Source organism: Cetorhinus maximus, chromosome 15 (genome assembly GCF_964194155.1).
Source record: "Cetorhinus maximus chromosome 15, sCetMax3.hap1.1, whole genome shotgun sequence".
NCBI classification, from domain to species: Eukaryota; Metazoa; Chordata; class Chondrichthyes; order Lamniformes; family Cetorhinidae; genus Cetorhinus; species Cetorhinus maximus.
The window spans coordinates 16,844,388-16,867,238 of NC_135893.1; the positions used below are offsets into that span (position 1 = coordinate 16,844,388).

General features: G+C 42.7%; 1 protein-coding gene across 3 annotated transcripts in view; it reads left to right on the plus strand.

Moving 5' to 3' along the window:
- The first annotated feature begins 4,176 nt into the window (after positions 1-4,176).
- LOC144690442 (dnaJ homolog subfamily C member 11) overlaps positions 4,177-22,851 on the plus strand; it is a 46,911-nt gene continuing 28,236 nt past the window's right edge. Inside the window, exons 1-7 of one of the 3 annotated variants that reach the window (XM_078557953.1) lie at positions 4,177-4,325; positions 15,985-16,114; positions 16,636-16,709; positions 18,170-18,271; positions 19,693-19,818; positions 20,885-21,007; positions 22,355-22,428. In XM_078557953.1, the coding sequence (XP_078414079.1) occupies positions 4,254-4,325; positions 15,985-16,114; positions 16,636-16,709; positions 18,170-18,271; positions 19,693-19,818; positions 20,885-21,007; positions 22,355-22,428 (701 nt within the window). In that variant the 5' untranslated portion in view covers positions 4,177-4,253. Of the gene's footprint in view, positions 4,326-15,785; positions 15,916-15,984; positions 16,115-16,635; positions 16,710-18,169; positions 18,272-19,692; positions 19,819-20,884; positions 21,008-22,354; positions 22,429-22,851 lie in introns of those variants that run through there. The other 2 variants (XM_078557955.1, XM_078557954.1) reach the window with 2 other exon arrangements.

A 22,851-nucleotide genomic window follows, 5' to 3' on the forward strand; every position in this document is an offset into this window, starting at 1 on the left:
ACTTTGAAATTGTCCCCTGCACACCAAGATCTAGATCATTAATATATATCAGGAAAAGCAAGGGTCCCAATACTGACCCCTGGGGAAGTCGACTACAAACCTTCCTCCAGTCCGAAAAATATCCATTGATCATTACTCTCTGCTTCCTATTTTTCAGCCAATTTTGTATCCACATTGCTACATTCTCTTTTATTCCATGAGCAATAACTTTTCTCACAAGTCTGTTGTGTGGCACTGTGTCAAATGCCTTTTGAAAGTCCATGTACACCACATCAACAGCATTACCCCAATCGATAAAAGCAAAACACTGCAGATGCTGGAAATCCGAAACAAAAATAAAAATAAAAATAGCTGGAAAAACTCAGCAGGTCTGACAGCATCTGCGGAGAGGAATACAGTTAACGTTTCGAGTCCTTGTGACTCTTTATCAGAACTGAGGAAAAATAGAAATGAGGTGAAATATAAGCTGGTTGAGGGGGGTGGGACAGGTAGAGCTGGATAAAGGGCCAGTGATAGGTGGAGGCAAAGAAGAGATTGCCAAAGATGTCATAGACAAAAGGACAAAGGGGTGTTGATGGTGGTGACATTAGCTAAGAAATGTGCTAATGGTGACATTAAGGGTAGAAAGCAGGACGAGCAAGTGACAGATAGCCCTAATGGGAGTGGGGTGGGGGGAAGGGATCGAAATAGGCTAAAAGGTGGAGATGAAACAATGGATGGGAATACATTTAAAAATAATGGAAATAGGTGGGAAAAGAAAAATATATTTTAAAAATATATAAATAATTAGAAAAAGAGGGATTGAAAAGGGGGTGGGGATGGAGGAGAGAGTTCATGATCTGAAGTTGTTGAACTCAATATTAAGTCCGGCAGTCAACCTTTTCTGCTACCTCTTCAAGAAACTCCAGCAAGTTAGTTAAACACTATTTCCCCTTTATAAATCCAATCTGGCTCTTCATTATCAACCCATATTTTTCCATGTGACTACTAATTCTATCCTGAATCATTGTTTCTAGAATCTTGCCCACCACTGAAGTTAAACTGATTGGTCTGTAATTGCTGAGCTTATCCTTACAACCTTTTTTGAACAAGGGCGTAATGTTTGCATTCTCCAATCCTCTGGCACCACCCCTGAGTCTAGGGAAGACTGAAAGATTATGGCCAGTGCCCCAGCAATTTCTACTCTCACTTCCTTTTCAATATCCTTGGATGCATCTCATCCGGTCCCGGTACCTTGTCAACTTTAAGTACTGACAGTCTGTTCAACACTTCCTCCTTGTCAATTTTGAACCCTTCTAGTGACAGAGTTTCCTCGTCTGTCACCATGGCCAGGGTAGCATCTACCTCCTTGGTAAAGACGGATGCAAAGTATTCATTTAATACCTCAGCCATGGCCCCTTCCTTCATTGTAAATTCCCTTCTAGGTCCCTAATCGGCCCTACTCCTCCCTTTCCCACCCTTTTCCTATTTATATGAATATAGAAGACTTTGGGATTCCCCTTTATATTGGCTGCCAGTCTTTTCTCATAATCCTTCTTCGCTCCTCTAATATGCGTATTCACCTCCCCTCTGAACCTTCTGTATTCCTCTTGGTTCTCAATTGTATTTTCTACCTGACACCTATCATAAGCACACTCTTTCTTCTTTATCTTAATTTTAATCTCCTTTTTCATCCAAGGGGCTCTGGATTTGTTTGCTCTACCTTTCCCTTTCGATTGAATATACCTTGACTGTGCCCTAACCAATTCCTTTTTGAAGGTAGCCCATTGTTCAGCTACAGTTTTTCCTGCCAATCTTTCGTTCCAGTCTGTCTGGCCCAGCTCCGTTCTTGCCCCATTGAACTCAGCTCTTGTCCAGTTAATTATTCTTACTCTGGATTGCCTATCGTCCTCTTCTATCATCATCCTAAAATGTACAATAGAATGATCACTGTGTCCTAAATGTTCCCCCACTGACATTTGACCTACTTGGTGAAGCAGGTGAAGCTGGATGGAAGGCCAGGGTGGGGGCAAAGGAGAGATTGACAAAGGTGTGATTGTCCCTCCTGGCTGATCTCATTTCGGCCTCAACTCCAATTTCCCGCCCTCTCCCCATAACCTTTCAACCCCTTACTAATTAAAAATCTGTCTATCTCCCCCTTAAATTTATTCAGCGTCCCAGCATCGACTGCACTCTGAGGTAGTGAATTCCACAGATTCATGACCCTTTGAGAAAAGTAATTCCTCCTCATCTCTGATTTAAATCTACCACCCCTTAGCCTAAAGCTATGGCCTCTCGTTCTAGAATGCCCCACAAGGGAAAACATCCACTCAACGTCTACTTTGTCCATCCCCTTTAGCATCTTATATACCTCAATTAGATCTCCTCTCATCCTTTTAAACTCTAGCAAGTATAGGCCTAAACTGTTCAATCTCTCCTCATACGACAAGCCCCACATCTCTGGAATAAATCTAGTGAACCTCCTCTGAACTGCCTCCAATGCAACTACATCCTTCCTCAAGATAGGGGACCAAAACTGTGCACAGTACTCCAGTTGTGGTCTCACCAAAGCCTTATACAGTTGCAACAACACTTCCCTATTTTTATACTCTATTCCTTTAGCAATAAATGCCAAAATTCCATTTGCCTTCCTTATTACCTGCTGTACCTGTATACTAGCTTTCAGCGATTCATGCACGAGGATACCCAGATCCCTCTACACTAAAGCATTCTGAAGTTTCTCGCCATTCTCTCCAAGATAGCCTATTTTTATACTCTCTGAACCTAGCCTCTGAAAACCTGACTAAGCCAGTTATCTAATTAACTAGTTGCAGTTGCAAGCAGAGCCTGTATGAGCCCTGTTTTAAGGCTGGACTAAAACTCACCTTCTTCCAACCCTAACAGTATCTTCATAGATTCCTTTATCAACTTGAGACTCGACTACTCTAACCTTGCTACCTTCCAATCTCCAGGAATTCCAATTTGTTCAACGCAGTGACACATATCTGTGCTGCACCAAATTGCACCCATCCTGCTGACCCAGATGAGCTCCTGCCTGCTGCTTTTCTTTGATGTTGCCTATCTGTGACTCCAGTTCCACATCAACATGGTTGATTCTGATATGACCTTGCAAGCTAGATGTTCAGTTGTATTTTACTGCTACTCTGTAGTTCAAGAAGTCCACCACCACCTTGTCAGCTTAACTAGGGATTGGCAATAAATACAGACCTTGCATTGCACAGATAAATGTGTGATTTATCTCATTGTACTGGGGCTTTGCTATGCAGAAATTGGCTACTGCGCTTGCCTAATTAAAAACAGTGACTATATTTCTAAAATAATTCATTGGCTGTGAAGATCTTTGGGGCAGACCTGAAATTTGTGGCAGAATTTTACTGGCCCCCAGGAGGTGGAAATGAAGGGTGGGGACAGATAAAATTGTGAGGGAACCATGTCCTACCGTCGGGGCATTTTACCGATGGCAGAAACAGGATCAGACAGGCTGCCCATATTCTTGGAGCATGATAAAAAAAAGACCCAATTAAGGGTCATTTTATGGAGGTTATCGATGGTCACCGAGTGAGGAGGCCTCCCCCTAAATGGAGAAGATAGTTTTTATCAAGCACTGAGGGGAGCGTGCGCACAAAGGGCAGCTACCACCCCCCCCCCCCCCCCTCTGTTTGGAGCTACCTGCTTTAAGCGGCTGGTACGCCCCCTGGCTGTCTCAGAAGTGACCGCCACTCCTGGGGGCGCTACTGAGGCTCCTGAGCATGCTAGCCTTCTGATTGGACCGGCAGCTCTGTCGAGGGGGCGGGCAGGCGGACAGACCGCCGTCCTTAATTGGGCGGCAATCCCGGCGGCAGCCCGTCAAATTGCCGGGGGAAGGAAGATCTGCCGGTCGCCCGCCCGCCCGCTTTTCTGGCCACCCGTCCGGCAAAATTCAGCCCTGTTTCTCGCTTCACACAGACGTTGCCAGACCTGCTGAGTATTTCCAGCATTTTCTGTTTTTATTTAAGGTCTTTGCGATGTGCTGAGGACCTGAAAGATGCAAAAATAAAGAAAGATTTTTTTTGGGGGGCGCGTATTTCAAGTGCAAATTCTTTGGGCGGCAATGGTTTTCCGCTTCATGCTGCCGGTCCTCCCCAGGCCAGCAGAGGGCGACAGAAAGGAGTTGGGCAGGTTGAGAGGAGAGGGAATCTCTTTGTGAGTCGCGTCCTCCTTTGCAGCCGGGGCTGGCTTGAGGCCGGTGCCCCGCTGCGGGGTGAAAGGTGACAATGGCGGCGGCCTTGGTGGATGAGGAGATTAATAACGATGACTTTTACGCGCTTTTGAACGTCAGGAGGGAGGTGAGGGGGCTTCTGTTAGCGCACTCCGGCTATTTAATGGGCCGTTTTAGTGAAGGACGGGCAGGGCGAGGAGGAGATGGCAGTATTTTTATCAGCCGCTGCTTTGCCGTTATTGACAGCGGGCGCCAGGCGACTTTCAGTTAACGTGCGGCAGGGCCCAGCCAACACTGTGTAAATCCACGGTGCAGTGGAACAGAGACCCGTTTAAATATAAAACAGGTCTTTATTTTAATGTAGAAACCTAGCTGAGTTGCTTGGCTATTAGGCTGTTTCACCTATTATGAATAACCCAATACTGTGTCGGACTTTAGTCTTTTCATTATTTCTATTGTCTAACGGTGTACATGTGAATTTTTCACGTTTTGTCCACTTGCTTTATGGGGAAAACGCCGACATTACAGTTGATTTTGTCCTTGCAAAGGGGACTGGTATCTGCCCGGATTTGGGACAGTTCTTGCGACTTTGGCCATTGCCTCCATCCCGCTCCCTGGCACTGAAGCTGAACCAGACTGTTGGCAATCTTGATGTCCGATTTGACCCTGAGCTGAGCTTCTGACCCCTGTCCACATCATCACCATAACCACCAAAGTAAAATCACAGAATTGTCACAGCGCTGGAGGAGGCCATTTGGCCCATCGTGTCTGCACCGGCTCTCCGAGTAGGCAGTTCGCCTACTGCCATTTTTATGTCTTCTCCCTGTAACCCTGCACATTCTTCCTTTTAGATATTGGTCTACTTCCTTTTTGAATGCTCCAATTGAACCTGCCTCCATCTCACTCTCAGGCAATGCATTCCAGACCTTAACTTTGCACTGCGTGAATAAGTTTTTCCTCGTATTGCTTTTGCTTCTGTCAATTATTTTAATCTGTACCCTCTTGTTCTTGATCCTTTTGTGATTGAGAAGAGTTTCTCCATATTTACTCTGTCCAGATCCCTCATGATCTTGAATACCTCTATCAATCTCCTCTCCAACTTCTTTTCTCCAAGGAAAATAGTCCCAACTGTCCCAATCGATCTTCAAGTTCCTCATCCTCATTCTCTCGAATCTCTTCTGCACCCTCTCCAATGCCTTCACATCCTTTCTAAAGTTATCACCACCTCTGCCTCAGCACATCTGCTGCAGAAACCCTAATTTATACCTTTGTTACTCCAGATTTATCTACTCCAACACTCGCCAGCCAACCAGCTACCACCCTCTACAAACTTGAGCTCACCCAAAACATTACTGACATATGCTAACCAGCCCTGCTAACCCACCTTTCCTATGCTTTCTAATCTGCATTGGCTCCCAGTCTGGTAATGCCTCGTTTAAAATTCGCACCCTTCTGTTCAAATCCCCTCGTGGCCTTCTCCCTCCCTAGCTCTGAAACTTTTTCCAGCCCTACAAACCTCAGGGATCTCTGCACTCCTCCAATTCTGGCCTCATGTGCCTTCTTGATTTTAATTGCTCTATTATTGGCAGTCATGCCTTCAGTTTCCAATCTGTCCCATTCATTAGTGATATGGATTATTAATTTTTTGATTAAAAGGGATGGTAGTGAAACTGCCTCCATGCCTGCGGAATCTGTCCTTTAACCTTTTTAGACTTGGCAGAATCGACAAGTATCTTCTATCTGACAGCAGCATGGACCTAGTGTGAAATTATTCTGAGTGGAGCTCAGCCCAGTTTCAAATGGGCATGAACCCATAAACTAACTGTGAAGAGACCGTTTTTGGTTGTATTCCAATTCAGTGAAATACTGAGATTTCAGTTTTGTTGCTGGTGATGGTTGTGATTTGTAGTAATGAATTAATGGCTTTGTACAAGAAGTGCATTGCCACAGTGCATTGGTATCAATGTTCATACTGAATAAATGTAGTGACAGTCCTTAGAGTTATTGCCTTTTGCCAAGTCCAAAAAGGATGGGTGCAGTGATTTAAGACTCGGTTTGTTTTGCTGCTGACCAAAAAAAAATCAATAGCCTTGATAATTAAAACCTTCATATTGCAGGACATTGAAATAAGTGGAAGAAGTGGATTCCCATAATAAGAGACAGACTTAGCATCTATTTAAGTTTTAGAAATTCATAGTGCAACTTTTGAAGTGGAGAGCCTATCTGCTCCAAATCTGGGCAAGTGGCAACCCTGACATCTCATGGTATTGTCATTATTGACTAGATCATTTAGAATGCTTTGACCTCAACCCAGTTTCAAATGGGTGTCAATCCAAGGGGTGTAACTTGCCAGGAGACAAGGTGCAATGCCTACATGGAATGGAAATGTTATGTGGTTGCATTCTTCTGGTTTATGCTGCACTATTTCAACATAATAAGTAAAATATTGCCAAACTGCACCATGTTCCAATCACAAGTTCCCAACAACTGTGTTGAATGGGCACAGATCTCTGACAGGAGCCAGGTGCATGCCCCACTCAGTGGAAACAAACCTATGGGCTAATGACCTCATTGAGTGACAAGTTTAGATGGCTTGCTGGAAGTTAGGGTGCGTTGAGGAGGTAGAAATAAGAATTTTAATTTTTTTGACAAATGGGATTGTAAGAAAAGATATGCTGCATAATTTCCAGATCAAAGATTGCTTGAAATGGTGAACTTCTGTTTCACAGATGGTTGTCAGAGCTTAGCAGATATAAAATACTGAATGTATTTGCGATTGAAAAATTAGTACTGTGCCACGTGGATAATTCAGTGTTGTCCCTTATATTTTCATGACGTGCCTGCTTCAAACATGAAAAGCACTCTGGAAAACAAATACAGACCCTGACTTTGAGATTGGGTTTTGTCTGAAGCAACCACTGGGATCTCAGCAAAATGAAGTGGTTGAGGTGTCAAATGTTTCTGCTTGTGTATGTCCACTTGAACTGAAAAACATCCAGCAGTACAATGAAACAATTTGACTTAGATGTGGACTGTATCTGGAAAGAGCATCCAGATTACTATAAACTGGAGTTTAGTACTGGGGAGAACAAGCCTGTCACTGGCAATATGAGCAATTTAAGATGAATGAAGGGAATTACACAACATATTTGTTAGAGCTAGTATTGATATGGCACATTGGTACCAATACATTAAATCCAGTGATGGTGTGTTTGAAATATCTTAATATCCCTTTAGGTTGCTATGCTTGATACCTTCTGTGCTGCCTTTCGTGGTGTGTAATGTTACTTTGAATAATCAAATTCTTTGGTGTTTGAAAATCTTTTCAGTTTTGTTCTCAGTAAATGTTTGTTTCTGTTCTTCAGTCAAGGACCAGCTCAGCATGTGAAGCTCAGGTTGAGATTTTTACACCATAGTTACTCTGAGGTCTTGTGCATCATTTTGAATGTTTTAAATTTTAATTGAAGTGAGTGGTAACTGTTTTAAAGATGGGATATTTCAGATGCTGAATCCAATAAAGGGAATTGAATATTCGCAGGTTAGGTACATCAAACCTCTACACTGTCCCAGCAAACAATCTCTCAGGTCAGGTATATCATGGCTTAGATCAATAGCTCCTTCTATCCTATCTTAAGGAAACTGAGACTTGCAAATTAACATGGGCCTGCAAGACCAAACCATGTTTTTTTGCCAAACGTGAAGTAGGTTAAGTTTGCAACTGGCCTGATGGACCACTGAGTGAATCCCAGCTCAACTGCTTGCTCACTGTGCAGGAAATCTTATGTTTACAGATTTTTTTTTCAACTAACCTTAATCCAACAAACATTGATCTTTCAAACTGCTGACTACTGTCAGGCACTGTCAGTTCTGCTCCTTTTGATTAGGAGCCCTGATGCTTGGTGATGCTTTGTATGTAATACGTGACCTTTGGAGCTAGGTAAAGCATCGAGGCGCTGAAGTCCCTGTTACAGTCTCTGTAGTGCTCCCTCCATTTAAAGTAGCTTGAATGCTGTGTGTAAAAGCTCTCTCCTGGTTTGTGAGTGCGTCACCTGCCTTGGGTCTAGCGGATTCCTGGCCTGTGCTGCTGATACAATGTGATGGGGTGTTACCAATAGTCTTGTTGCCCCTGTTGGGTGAGGAAGAAGCAGGTCGGCCAGGGTTTCTGGTTGCTATCCAATGATCCCTGCTGGAAAGTGTATGTATCTGGCGTCAAATGAGGACAGAACCTGGCTGCGATGTCTCCTTCAGATCATCAGGCTGATTCGAAGAAATGCTGCTTGGCTGAACATTGGGCTCAAATCCCAGCCAGACTCCAGGTGGGATTTGGAGGAAAGGAGAAAGTATGTGAAAGAAGTAGGTGGGAAAAGAAAATTTCATACACCCTCCATTATACTCTATTGCAAAACCATTGACAATGTGGGATTGACTGATGCAGCTCGCTACTGAGCTGGATGGTGGCAGTACCTTGCACTTTATAATCACTTCAGACATAAGTCATCATTCATCAAGTATTGAACACCTGACCTTAAGGACTCGGCTGTGATGGACGATTCAACCTGCTGTTTCAATGAATTCAATATTAACAAGAAATGAAACTGTTCACTTATATCACATAATCGATAGATTGTTAAACAATTTGTCAAATAAGAGAGAAGGTCATTCGTGAAGTGCCTATTCAGGGATCTTCGCTTCCAGTTTAGTTTTATATTAATAACTGTGTAACGTGATTGGCTGCATCAAAGGTTCAAGCAATATTTTACTACTTGTCTTTGATTCTCCTTACTGCCACCATCCTTAATGAAAACTGCCACGCTTCTTGTGCATTTTGACTTTGTGGGATGAATCCCTTTGCATGCCTGATGAGTGCAGGTAAAATGATATAAGCCACTTTCTTTTCCCTGCTGTCAGAATTAATTGACAGGCATTTCACTGCGACATTAACGGCTTCTCTTCAAGACCTACTGGTGTGATACATTGTGCTCTGGTGTTCCATGGCGTGGCTCAATATTGCACAGTGACTTTTCATCTCAGTCAACCTTTTTGGCAGCGGGTCTGAATAGTAATTGTTGGAGTTGACCAGATCCAGACTGCTTTCATGTCAAAAACAGAATTACCAGGAAAAACTCAGCAGGTCTGGCAGCATCGGTAGAGAAGAAATCAGTTAACGTTTCGAGCCTTCACGGCCCTTTGGCAGAACTGAAGCATAGTTAGGAGAGGGGTGAAATATAAGCTGGTTTAAGGCGGGGGGGTGGAGAGAGAAGTTGAGGGTGTGGTGATTGTGGAGATAAGCAAGCAGTGATAGGAGCAGATAATCAAAAGATTATCTGCTTTCATGTGCCTGGTCATGCTGACCAAGCAACATGGTCTGGGAATACTGCTTGGTGTCAAGTAGGTGAGAAAGAAAATCTCGAGAGACAAGGAAATACCTTTCCAAAAAATGTTTTTTTTTAATAAAGCTGGTCATTCAGCATCAGCAGAGAGGAAAGATGGAATGATATTTTGGATGTGTAGCCTTCATTAGAACTGGAAAGATTTATACCCAAAACAGTCTAACATGGCTTCTGTTTTTACAAATGCTGGCTGATTTGCAGTGTGCTTCCAGCAATTCCAGTTTCTAATGATTTTTTTTTTCAAAAAGCTACTATTTAATGCAGAAAATGGTCTGATTGTAAACAGCTTGTTCAAAGTCATTTGTACAAACAAAAAGCTGTGCAAGAAAATTCCTATTTATTGTTTGATACATTTTTTCTAAAGAACTTTCTGTTGAGGATAAAAGTGCAAACCAGTGTCTTGCTAAAGGGTTGCTCTGGGGAATGCAGTGAACTGCAGTGTGGACAGATTGGAAACTCGGCGCCTGTGACTCTCCACATAGTGTGCTCCTGATTCATTTGTGTTGCTGCGGGCAGTTATCAGCTGGAGATCCTGCTGTTTGAGACTGGAAGAAAGCAAAATTCTGGGTGAATAGTTCAGTTAAATACTCCTGTTTTAATAGGGCTTTCACTTGCTGTTGAAGTTCTGGCTTTTTCCCAACTCTTAACTTATGTGTATGACAAAGCAGTTTCCGGAAGCATGTCCCTAATTCCTGGAAGCAAACACGTTGCCTAATGTGTGCAATGACTGGGATAGTGTACACCAGGACTAATAGTTACCCTCTTACCATAGATGCTGCTCACCAATTCTCCTGTCACGTTTGAAAAGCGGAAAATATCTTGCACTGTATTGGTCAAATTTATTTATAGGCAGGGTAATGACTCAGGGGCAAACTCCAGTAATAGAGTCCTTACCATTGCAAAATCATGGGTCTGGACAGAGTAGATAAAGAGAAACTATTCTCATTGATGGAGAGGGCGAGAACCAGAGGACTCTGATTTAAGATGATTGACAAAAGAGCCAACGTCTGCGTGAGGAAAGACATTTTACACAACAAGAGGTTAGGATCTGGAATGCACTACCTGAGAGTAGGGTGGAGGCAGAAACAGTCAAGACTTTCAAAAGGGCATTAGTTAAGCAGCTGAAGACTAAATATTTGCAGGGCTCTGGTGAGAAGGCAGGGGAGTGGGTCTTGCTGAGAGCCAGCTCAGACATGATGGACTGAATTGCCTCCTATTGTGCTGTAACTGTCTATAATTCTATACACAAACAGTTTTGCAGCTGAATCTTCACAACTCAATATAGAGACAGGTGGTAAAAACCCGAGAATTGTTGCCCAGATGCATCCCTTGAGATAATCCTTCTTTGTAGTGGAGGCAGCCTTTGAAGAACAAATGAATTGTTTCTCAGGTTTTCGAATATTTATTATTCCAACATTCAAAGTAGATAGTGTGAACAATCTCTTGGGTTTTTTTGCTTTTGATATCTGACCACAGCACAAGCTATTTGGAATGACTGACACAAATCTGCATGCACTAACATTTGAAAACTGAGATTTGTGAAGAGACTGGATTAGATTCTGATTAAAAGAAATTGTGCCACCATAGGTTGACCATCCCTTCTCAAAGCTGTCTCTTGACTACCTTACCTTTCTCCTCGCTAAGGCAATGTACATGTTTATACATGTGCCCAACGTGGTAAAAATGTACAGAAACATTTTTTTTTGAGATATAGTAGTGGCCAGCATTTATTAATGTGCTGCATAAAAGCTAGGATAACCTTGACTGCTAGTTTATTTTTACTGGAGGACAATGTTGTTGTCTACATGCTTCACACTTCTCTTTCAGAACAGTGTGAAATTGAGGAAGGTTTGTAGGCTCATTAAGTCTGACAGGCTGCAATGTGAACACTTCTTTCTTGGCCACAACCATCTTTATACCAATTGATAGGGTATTTGCCCTATATGGTGGGAGGATTTATGGGCTCCCACAACCGATACGATGAGTGGAGGGCGGGGCAGGGTGGGGGGGGAGTGAGGTGGGCACCAATACTACACCCTCCTAGTACGATTATCCTGTTTTACGTTAACCCAAAATTTGATCCTCCTGGTTTCAGTCTTTCAGTCTCCACTTGCTGTTGCTGTCTGGAGTGGGGTTTAAACCGAGGATCATCTGGGTCCTTGGCAGGTCTGTCATCACTTAACTAGAGAACAGTAGAGAGAAGGAACAGTATTGTATCTCGCTGTTGTCAATGTGTCTCAGCTGGACAGCCAGTGAATTGAGCCCAAAGGCACAAAGAACAATAAGTCAGCTGTAAGCAACAGTTGAAAGCAAGGCAGGTCACAAATAGTCACTTTATTAAATGGCCACAGTTTAAGGGTTTTTGAATAAGATCATAAATGAATTACTGATGGTCCAGTAAGTAAATGCATCGAGTGTGATTATGACAGAATTGTCCAGGACTGATATTCCTCCATACTTAAGCATCCCACTTACCTGGTCCAGTCTCACCTATGAAAAATGTTGCAGAATGAAATTGCTGGTGCTCATGAAGCTGTAACCTAACAAAATTTAGCCTCTTCAGGAAAAGGGGTGAATTCTAGAAAATCACTTCCCAGGTTTTATGGTTATTGCTGTGGAGGATTAAGAAAGCAGTGTTCAGATAGTTACTGTGACTCTGCTGATGCAATCCTCCTAGAGAAAAATGGTAGAAGAACAAGTTGTCTCTCGAGCTTATGAGTTTAAGGCTACTTATTCCACCAACAGGTTCCACTCTCCAAAACATTAAAGGGGAAACTTTGTTGCAAAAGATTTTTTAAAATCACAAAATAACTGCAGAAAATAAGTGTTACTAATTGTGTCTAGCAGCTTTTTTCAGAATCTCTTTGGAGCCAGCCAGTTTCCTTTTTGAGTGTTTCGGTCAAAGTTGTATCCATAAGTGGTTGGTTTAACTGTCCTAAACTTTTTAGATTGCTTGTTAGGCTCATTGAGTAGACAGCCTGTTCACACCCAGTTCACACCCTGTGCTGCGTTAGCTGATCTCGGCTGGGGAAATAATAGGGTTGCGTCAGTGGGTTTGCATACGCCTGCAGGAGGATGAAGAAACCTGAGTGGGATTTTCACGCTCAATTGTAACTCGGTGACTCCTAGCTGGAAAGTACTTATTTGGTGAGGGCAAGATCGAGCTGGGCTCTGGTATTTAGTTCAAGTGGGTGTTGTTTTTTCATTCTTTCTCGGTCTGTGGGCGTCACTGGCTAGCATTTGTTATCCATCCCTAATTGCCCTTGTGAAGGTAGTGGTGAGCCACCTTAGACTGCTGCAGTCCATGTGATGTAAGTACATCCACAGTGCTGTTAGGAAGGGAACTCAAGGATTTTGACTCTATGAAAGAACAACAATATAGCTCCAAGTCAAGATGGTGTGTGACTTGGAGGGAAACTTGCAGGTGGTGGTGTTCCCATGCATCTGCTGTCCTTGTCCTTCTGGGTGGTAGAGGTTGCGGGTTTGGAAGGTGCTGTTGAAGGAGGCTTGGCAAGTCGCTGCAGTGCATCTTGTATATGCTACACACTGCTGCCACTGTAAATCGGTGATAGAGGGAGTGAAGGTTGAAGGTGGTGGATAGGGTGCCAATCAAGCAAGCTGCTTTGTCTGGGATGGTGTCAAGCTTCTTGGGTGTTGTTGGAGCTGCAGTCATCCAGGCAAATGGAGAGTATGCCATCACACTCCTGACTGTGCCTTGTAGATGGTGGATAGGCTTTTGGGGAGTCAGGAGATGAATTACTTGCCGCAGAATTCCCGGCCCCTGACCTGCTCTTGCAGGTCCAGTTAAGTTTCTGGCCAATGATATCCCCAGAATGTTGATATTGGGGGATTCAGCAATGGTATTGAATGTCATGGGGAGATTGTTAGATTCTCTTTTGTTGGAGATGGTCATTGTGTGGCACAAATGTTACTTGCCACTTATCAGCCCAACCCTGAATATTGTCCAGGGCGTGCTGCATATGAACACAGACTGCTTCGGTGTCTGAGGAGTTGTGAATCATACCGAACATTGTGCAATCATCAGCGAACATTCTCACTTCTGACCTTACAGTGGACGAAAGGCCATTGATGAAGCAGTTTAAGATGGTTGGGTGGTTGGGCCTAGGACACTACCCTGAAGAACTCCTACAGCAATGTCCTGGGACTGAGGATTGACCCAAGAACCACAATCATCTTCCTTGGTGCTCGGTATGACTATGACTGCAACCAGTGGAGAGTTTTCCCCTGATTCCCATTGACTTAGTTTTGCCAGTGCTCCTGGATGCCACACTTGGTCAAATGTACCTGTACTGGAACAGCTTGGCTGGAATGGCTAGTTCTGGAGCATAAGTATTACGTATGATTGCCTGAATTTTGACAGGGCCCATAATATTTGCTGTATCCAGTGTCTTCAGCCTCACATGGAGTGAATCAAACTGGCTGAAGACTGGCATCCGTGATGCTGGGGACCTCAGGAGAGATTGGTGAGAATGAGTCCCTCTTGTTGGCTCCCTCACCACTTGCCACAGGCCAAGTTTAGCAGCCATGTCCATCAGAACTCTGCCAGCTCATGAGTAGTGGTGCCACTGAGCTTCTACCAAATACATTCTGTGCCCTTGCCTACTTGGTGCTTATTCCAAGTGGTGTTCAACATGGAGGAGTACTGACTCATCAGTTGAGAGAGAACATTAGGTGGTGATCACTAGGAGGTTTCCTTACCATGTTTGACCTGATGTCATGAGACCAGATGTGGTCCGGAGTCAATGTCGGAGGCAACTTCCTCCCAACTGTAATCACCTTCTCTGCTGGGTCTGTCCTCCTGGTGGGACAGGACATACCCAGGGATGGTGAAAGTGGCATCTGGGACATTGTAAGTTATGATTCAGTGCCAAGGCTATGTCAGTCTGTTGCTTGACTGTTACTGTGAGACAGCTCTCCTAATTTTGGCACAAGCCCCCAGATGTTGGTAAGGAGACTTTGCAGGGCCAACAAGGCAGGACAGAGGGCATTAAGAATCAACCATATTGCTGTGGGTCTGGAGTCACATCTAGGACAGACCAGACCGGGTAGGACAGCAGATTTCCTTCCCTAAAGAATATTAGTGAAACAGGTGGGTCTTTATGATAGTTTCATAGTCACCATTACTGAGACGAGCTTTTAATTCCAGATTTATTTTAAATTCCATCAGCTGCCGTGGTGGGATTTGAACCCGTGTCTCTGAAGCATTAGTCTTTGCCTCTGGATTACCAGTCCAGCGACATTACCACTCCGAAACAGTGGAAACAGCCAGTATTGATTTATTCAAATGTAAATTAGATGATTTTTCTTGGAACATAATATTTTGGTACACAGTATATGAGTTATTTGAGACATAACGTAGTAATTGTAGCATACTACGGAGGAACAGGTGACTTTGGATCTATGGTTCCGAAAGCTCTCTACCACTGGGGGTTTTACTCACCTCATGTCGGCATTTGTTGTAGATTACTTGCAGAAATTAATTGCTGCGACTAGCCAACAACTCCATCATTGGTGTATCATGCAACTAGCAGGATGGTAAAAGGCAAATTAGGTAAACTATGGTCTTTTTTTTTACCCAGAAATTCCCATGAATAACCTGTCAAACTCTCTGTCTAGGGCCATACACAAAGAATGGCCACTTGGATGAAGTTCCAGAGGATATTTGTTTCTTGTGGAACAGTAACCCAGCAGAAGTACAGGAGGAGGAATAGAGGTGAAATTGTCAAGCGAAAAGTTGACAAAAGTATGAGAACATAGCTGATGACATTCTATTTAATTTCAGGTTTTCAGAGATTCTAACTATGTGCATGAGCTTCCCTGTGGTTCTAAGAATAGATTTGTCACATCCATCATACAATAAATGGCCTGACTGTCCTTTCAGAAGATAGTTGAGAGAGAGAAAGAGCCAGCGAGTGTCAGCTGGCTGAGAGAGATGCCTTATCCAAGCCTAATTCTATTCTTTCACTTCCCCTACCAGCCTGGAGGCACTGAAGTCACTTGAGGGGCTCCCCAAGTAGCACTTTGGATAGCCCTGATCTGTATGCTTCTATACCACAAAATGTGTTACATTGATCCAAGGAGCTCTGGAGAGTGAATAGGAAAGTTTTTATTCAGCGCTCAGCCTTTCAGGGAAGTGAACAGTGTCAGAATAGCTCTCCCCTGTCATCTGCCCTGACACCAACTACAGTGATACTTACACAGATTACACAGGCAGAACTGAGTGATGTACCTTCCAACAAGTTGTATCTGGAGGACAAAATTAAACTCTTGGATTAGACAACAGCGCTGTCATCTTGACTTTACCAGGTCACTTTGAAACAACTTTTGCTTCTATCTTTTTGTGTTTAATGTTGCTGATTCATCTGTTGATCGCAGGCCACACAAGATGAGCTGAAGGCTGCTTATCGCCGGTTGTGTATGCTCTACCACCCAGACAAGCACCGAGACCCCGATCTGAAACAACAGGCAGAGACTCTCTTTAACCTTGTGCACCAGGCATATGAAGGTAAGAACCTTGGGTGGTAGAAGAAAATGGGATGCACAGCTTGATTTAATCTTTCCACCACCCTTTTTCTCAGTACCTTTGCGCAGTTGGTCTATTACATGTAAGATAATCCCAAATTATTCATACCTTTTTTTCTGGGTAGCACAGGTTGTTGTGAACCAGTTCAAAGTGTGACATGTCAATTGTCCACCTTTCCCTAACGGTTAATCCTGTCTGAAGGCAAAAAGGAAATTAAGAGGCTGTTATCCCTCAATTCCCCTTATGGCCTTTACTCTGCTCCCCTCCTGTTCTGTTCACTTTGTTGTGATCAAGATACTCTTCTCTTTTTGATCTCTTTTCTCATTCTTTCACTCTTTTCTCTCTCACTTTCTCTTTCTTTCTCTCTCTCTCTGTCGCACATTTTCATACCACAATTTAGGTTACAAACTCTCAATGGGTGTAGAATCACATATCCTGTGTATTGTGCACCATAGTTTTTAAAAGATCAGTTCATTCTGATTCCTTGTTATTTTTCTTAACAGTACTTAGTGACCCCCAGAGCAGAGCCATCTATGACATCTATGGTAAAAAGGGCCTGGAAATGGAAGGATGGGAGGTAAGGCAATATTCTATCCCAGCACTTCTCCCCAAAGGCTGGATTCAGGCTTAGACTGAAATTAGAAGGATCTTTCTTTGAGAACCTTGCATGAAAGGAGTTTGGGTGTTCTTGATTCAGTTCCTGGTGAGTGTGAGGCCACAGTCCGAACTGTTCACTAAACCAGCAATAAATTAATAACCCAACAGATTTCCTGGGTGCGAAAGCTGGTATGAACTGTCACAGTAGTGCAGCAGAAGATACCAAAATCTTGGTGTCAGTAGCGTTTGGTATTAAACACATATTGCAAATGCTTAAAAGATTGCTCCCAGGATGATGAATTTAATTGAAGCTCATGTATAAACTGCTGCTTGAGCAATACAAGGTCCAGGAGTTTGGAATAGTTTTAATTTGTATTTTTTTCCTGCAAGTTATGGCACACAATTCCATTTAAGGAGCTAGTGGTATGGAAGGGAGTATAAATCTCCTTTTGACCTTTTCCATTTTGTAAAATATTGTACTCACTGCTCAGAAGCCATGTTCCCTGATCTCTGTGACTCTTGTAGGTGAATTGCACATCAGGCCTACTTAAGGTGTCATTTATCAACTTTAATTCATAGATTTTTCAACTCTGCCCTACCACCTCACATCTATATCAGACCTCGCCTGGTTGAGCTTCCCTCCCTTTCCCATTCTTCTCCCCTGAAGCTATTGACTCCATGAGCTGATATTGCATAGTTCCATGAATATTGTACTATCTTGCCTCTTGTTTGAGCCTATGCTTTGGTTGTTGGTGTGAATCACTGTCCTAATTGATGTCCACATGTGTGAGCACTTGCCGTCAGGTTTAACTGGATCACAATATGGAACAGAACCTTGGCTTTTTAAAATATGTGCCCCTTGGATGTAGTTGATACTGGCGAGGCTTTAGCTCCTGGCTATCTGGAAATGCCTGAGGTGGTGGTGGTGGGCAACTCCTTCAACTGCTGCTGGCCTTGTAGTGAGAGTGTTCCCACAAAGATATTGGATAGGGAGTTACAGGATATTAAACCAGCAATGATAAAAGAATGGCAATATATACCCAAGTCAGGGTGGTAATGCTCTTGTCCTTATTGGTGATGGGGTTTGCCAGGTAGGGAGATTCTGTCAATGTCGTCTTGATGATTTCTGATTTTCCCTTCCAACTGAGGCTTTGGACTATTGGTCCTTCCAACCCAACTGAGATCTGCTAACTCCACATTAGAGTGCAGAATCTGAGACCCTTCTGCCCTGGCTCAGACAACGCTCACTGCCTCAGCCAGCAGAGTCACCAGGAAGTGCTATTTCCCAGTTCTGAGTGGGAGAGCATTAAATTCTGCAGGGCTGTTTTTTGACTCTTGTAGAAAATTGCAATTAAGCAGTGTGATGTGCAAGAAATTACAACCATTGCTTGTGACTTGTGTATAATTCTGTAGTTTGTGAATTGATGTTTTTTTTTACAGGTAGTGGAAAGGAAGAAAGCAGCGGCTGAAATACGTGAAGAATTTGAAAGACTACAACGAGAGAGGGAAGAGAGGCGACTGCAGCAAAGAACAAATCCCAAGGTATGCTAGGATCTGCTAGATCATTTGGAAGTGAGGTGCCAGAATGACAGCATTCCAAGAGAAGGGGGTGGAACGTCAGCCAGGGTTCCTGCTCCAGCTGGAGGGAGGGAATGTATGGGAGAGATCAAGGTCAGGGTTGTCTGTGATAGCTACCACAATGGTTGTGGCTAAAGTTTATGGCCCAGGCTTGTTCATGGAGAATGGCCAGCTGAGTGTGAAGCTATAGAACATCTGTCATTGTTTGTGCAAAGGTACCTGAGCAAGAGTTGATCTGTTCAGGGGAGGACAAGGAAATTGGTGCAGAAATAGAAAATAGAACCAAGTGGCCGAGTTGTTTCAGCTGCAAAGCATGAGTCTTGTAGGTTCTAAAATGATTTTTAATTGAAGGATTGGGTAGGCTCTGTGCCTTGTTCTGTTATTGTTATAAAAGCTTTGTATAAGGTTGTATTTTAACCCTCTTGTTTTTAGCTTTGCATTTTCATGGAAATTCAACCCAATCATACCAAAACACAATTATGGCTATTACTGTGGTCACTATTTTATATCCAAAGAAGGCTTTGGACTTGAACAATTAACTGCTAAAGGGTTACTATGTGAAATATTTTATTTCCAATGGGTTTCTTTCACTTGTAGGATGTTTCTCGCACAATTTCCTTGTCTTTAATCCCACGGAGTACGATGTACTGTTTCAATTCATTGCAATCCAGCCATTGTCTGAGTGGTTGTAAAATACTGACCATGTTTACCATAACATTCTCTTGTTTCTAAGCTGAGAAGAAAATAAAGGACTTGTATTTATACAATGCCTTTCACAATGTCAGGACTTCCTAAAACATTTCATAGCCAATTAAGCATTTTTGAAGTGTAGTCACTGTCTTGCCATAGACTTGGTGATTTTCAAATGTCAAACAGGTGCAAGAGGTGAAAAATTGAAATCGCTTCAAAATGTGCGTGTATGTCTATGTTCATAGTACATTACAAATGTGTCTGTGTGTGAATTCTGTTAACATTTTCTATTATAAGTTCTTATGTCTGCACTTAAGTACCCTTGTAAATTTGTCACGTTCAACTTGTAATCTCCCACCAGTGGAGGAGCTGCAGTGCCACAACTGGTGTGATTGGAATGTGACAAGTATACACTGTTTACCTTGCAACAATGTACATTTGTGTGGCAAATGTGGACATTGGAATTTATAATGGTAACATAAAAATATAGATTTGCCCGCTAACCCTACTTCCTCTGAAGACTTGGTTTTGATTCCCGTGCATCATTGCAAGAGGTAAACAGGTATAGATGTCAGTTTAAGGCCTGGGTTCTTCTTTTGAATAGTGCCAGGAGCTATACACATCATTTGCTGCATTGCCACTCTAGAATTGCAAATCCTAATAAAAGAGCAATAACTTATTTAATTGTCTTGCAGGGTATGATAAGTGTCGGCTTGGATGCCACTGATCTGTTTGACCGCTATGATGAGGAGTTTGAAGAGCCAGGCAGTCGGTTTCCTCAGATTGAAATTAATAAAATGCACATATCACAATCTATTGAAGTAGGTGGCAATATACTAAAGTCCCTCTTTGTCACTTGGCACCCTCCTTGTGTTAGTATATGTTGTGGGAACATTGTTTCAGAACTTCTAACAAAAGTTTGCAAAGCAATAATTGTTTTGAAATTGTCCTGTAACACTTGCCTAATGGTTCATTAAATAAACCATGCTAGATGTAAACGTAGAGAGCTATAACAAACACTAAGCACTTCCTGCTGCTGCTTCTACCAACATCCTGTACTCCCAAAGGACTATCCAGGGTAAAGTGACACCACCAGATCCTGGCTGTGTTATTGGAGTGAGAAGCCATGATGTTGATTTAACTAATATCATCCCTGGTGCACTATGAAGCCCTCTAGACCAGGAAGGTCTGTGCCAAATAAGCTGACAAATAAGTTGGGGCAATAGTGAGGAGCTGCAATCGCCTAGAGGACTGCAGCTGCTGCATATTGAATCAGCAGTATTTGTTAAGTGCCCTTTACTAGGCAATCCAACTATTTTCTGCTTTAGGCAAACCAAATCTTTAGTCAGAATTTTGAGACTCAGAAAATTAAGGGAGATGGGGAGTGGATAGGAAAGTAGAATCGAGGCAGAAGAATGAACCATGATAATATTGAATGGCAGAGCAGCCTCGTGAGACCATATGTTCTGCTGCTATTTTTGTTCATATGTAATATAATTTGAAGGCGCAATTAAGCTGTCCAATACTTATACAAATCAGGCCCTGTTGTGGAGTTTAAAGGGATGCAGGTTCTACCTTGATAGGTTAGTAGGGAGGCGGGGTCAAAGGTAACTGCCATTCTTGCTGCTGATTACTACCCAGTAATGGAAGGAGCATATTTGTGGATGTTTTGTTGAGGGTACTTTTGGACTTGGCTGTAATGCCACCCACAGTCAAATACCTTTCCAAGTCCCACTGTCCAGCTGACACAAAATAAATTCTAGCTTGCATGAGATAAGGAGGACTGCCATCACCTGTGGTTCTGCAACCCACTGTGGGTTAGCATCTTCAGGAGAGTAAGTTAGAAAGGTGAAGTTAAATATAATTTAATTCATGTTTTTCATCCAGGCTCCATTAACCACGACGGATACAGCTGTTCTGGCAGGGAGCCTCTCAACACAGAATGGCAATGGCGGTGGTTCAATCAACATTGCATTGAGGCGGGTAACCTCTGCAAAGGGATGGGGTGAGGTAAGGGCTGAATCTTTACTCCTCACAGTAACAGTGTAACTTTCCATTCTTGGAATTCCTTTGCAGTTATTGTTGAGATTTAGGATGCATTTGCTAAGAGGTGTTGAGCTTGAACTTGGATGTAGATAAGTTGCATAAAATTGACAGTTTGCAAATGGTTGCTCCACACACCGTTCAATCACTCCAAACAAGACTCTGCAGTGGTAGTGAATTGAATAGGGTTTTGTATGAGGATTGTTTAAAATACACATGAATTTATTTGGCATCACCTGTACATTTTGTATTTTATATGTTATTAGAATGCAGCATGTTCTGTGAGGCTATGATTCATGGTAGAATGCAAAATAGGTTGCTTACGTGATGTTCAGGCAACTTAACTGAGCAGTCCATATGAAACTGGCATGCCATCAAACGCCTGATTTCACAAGTTGAAATATATAACATGTTCCCAATATCTTTTGACCCTTAATTGGCAGATTGGTTGCGTTAATTTGACAATTTGCAGTTATGCCCCCCAAGTAGAGCCCGATACAGCGTAATGCTCCTTTTAACTGATTCCTTTGCCTCTCTGTATTGATAAAGATTGAGCACCATATGTTATTTGTCCAAATAATGCACATCAGTCAATAGCAGCAAGTAACTATTCTCCACTATCAATGCCTGTCAGCTACTTGGCAGAGATCTTCAGGTGGTGTGGCCACATTGTTGCTGTCAGTTACAATGCAGGGTCAAGCAGCAACAGGTTGTGTTTTAAAGTTGCCTGTTAACAGATTGAAAATGGCTTTGGTGTTTAATCACTGGGAAAGGATTTTAGACATAAAGCATTTGTGGGTAGAGATTTGTGCTCTCCAACACCCAACTGAATACACTGCAGATGAAAGTTTTGCATTTGTACAGTTCTTTATTACATTTTACTCGAATATTTTAAAGCAATGAGTTCCTTTTGGAAAACAGTGACTACTGTGTAGCCAAACATCACAGCCATTTGTGCAACCATACAAAAACACAAAGATCAAATGAGATGAATGAGCAGTTTTTCTGCTTTTTAAGGAGCAAAGTTGTCCAGGATGCAGGGAGAACTCCCTGCTCTTCAAATAATGTCCTGAGATTTTACTGTTCACCTACTTTTGCATGTCAGGCAGACAGATACTAATTTGTCATCTCATCCTTCAGCCAGGTTTGTATATTTAAGTCTGAAGTAGGGTTTGAATCCGCAACCGCTGATTAGGAGGCAGGAATGCTACTGACCTGAGGAATATTCAATGATATTAAAGCAGTCATATAAATTGGCACAGGGCCTGTAATGTTCTATTAATTCTTAGTTACTCACTCATTTGTGTTTCACAGTTGGAATTTGGGGCAGGAGACATTCAAGGGCCTTTATTTGGGATGAAAATATTTAGAAACCTCACATCGCAAAGGTAAGTGATGTCAGCAGGTTCCAATATAATTTCCAAATAGACATAACTATTGTTACTGGTGTTTTGTTCTGTGTTCAGTAGAAATTAAAATGGCCAGCAGTACATTTATAGCTCTGTCCTTCTGAAATTGCTGCATTCCAGTTCTCCACTGTCCTTTGTGTGAGAAAGAGCTTCCTGGTTTTACTCCTGAATAGCCTAACTGTAATTATAAAACTATCCCCTCTTGTTCTGGATGCCCCCCCGCTCCATCACAGGAAACTTTCTCTTTATCCTATGAAATCCTTTAATCATTTTAAATATCTCAATCACCCCTCAGCCTGCAAGCCAGATCTATACAACCTGTCCTCATAATTTATCCCTTGAAGCCCAGGTCTCAGCCTGGTGAATCTGTGCTGCACCCCTAGACCAGTATATCTTTCCTGA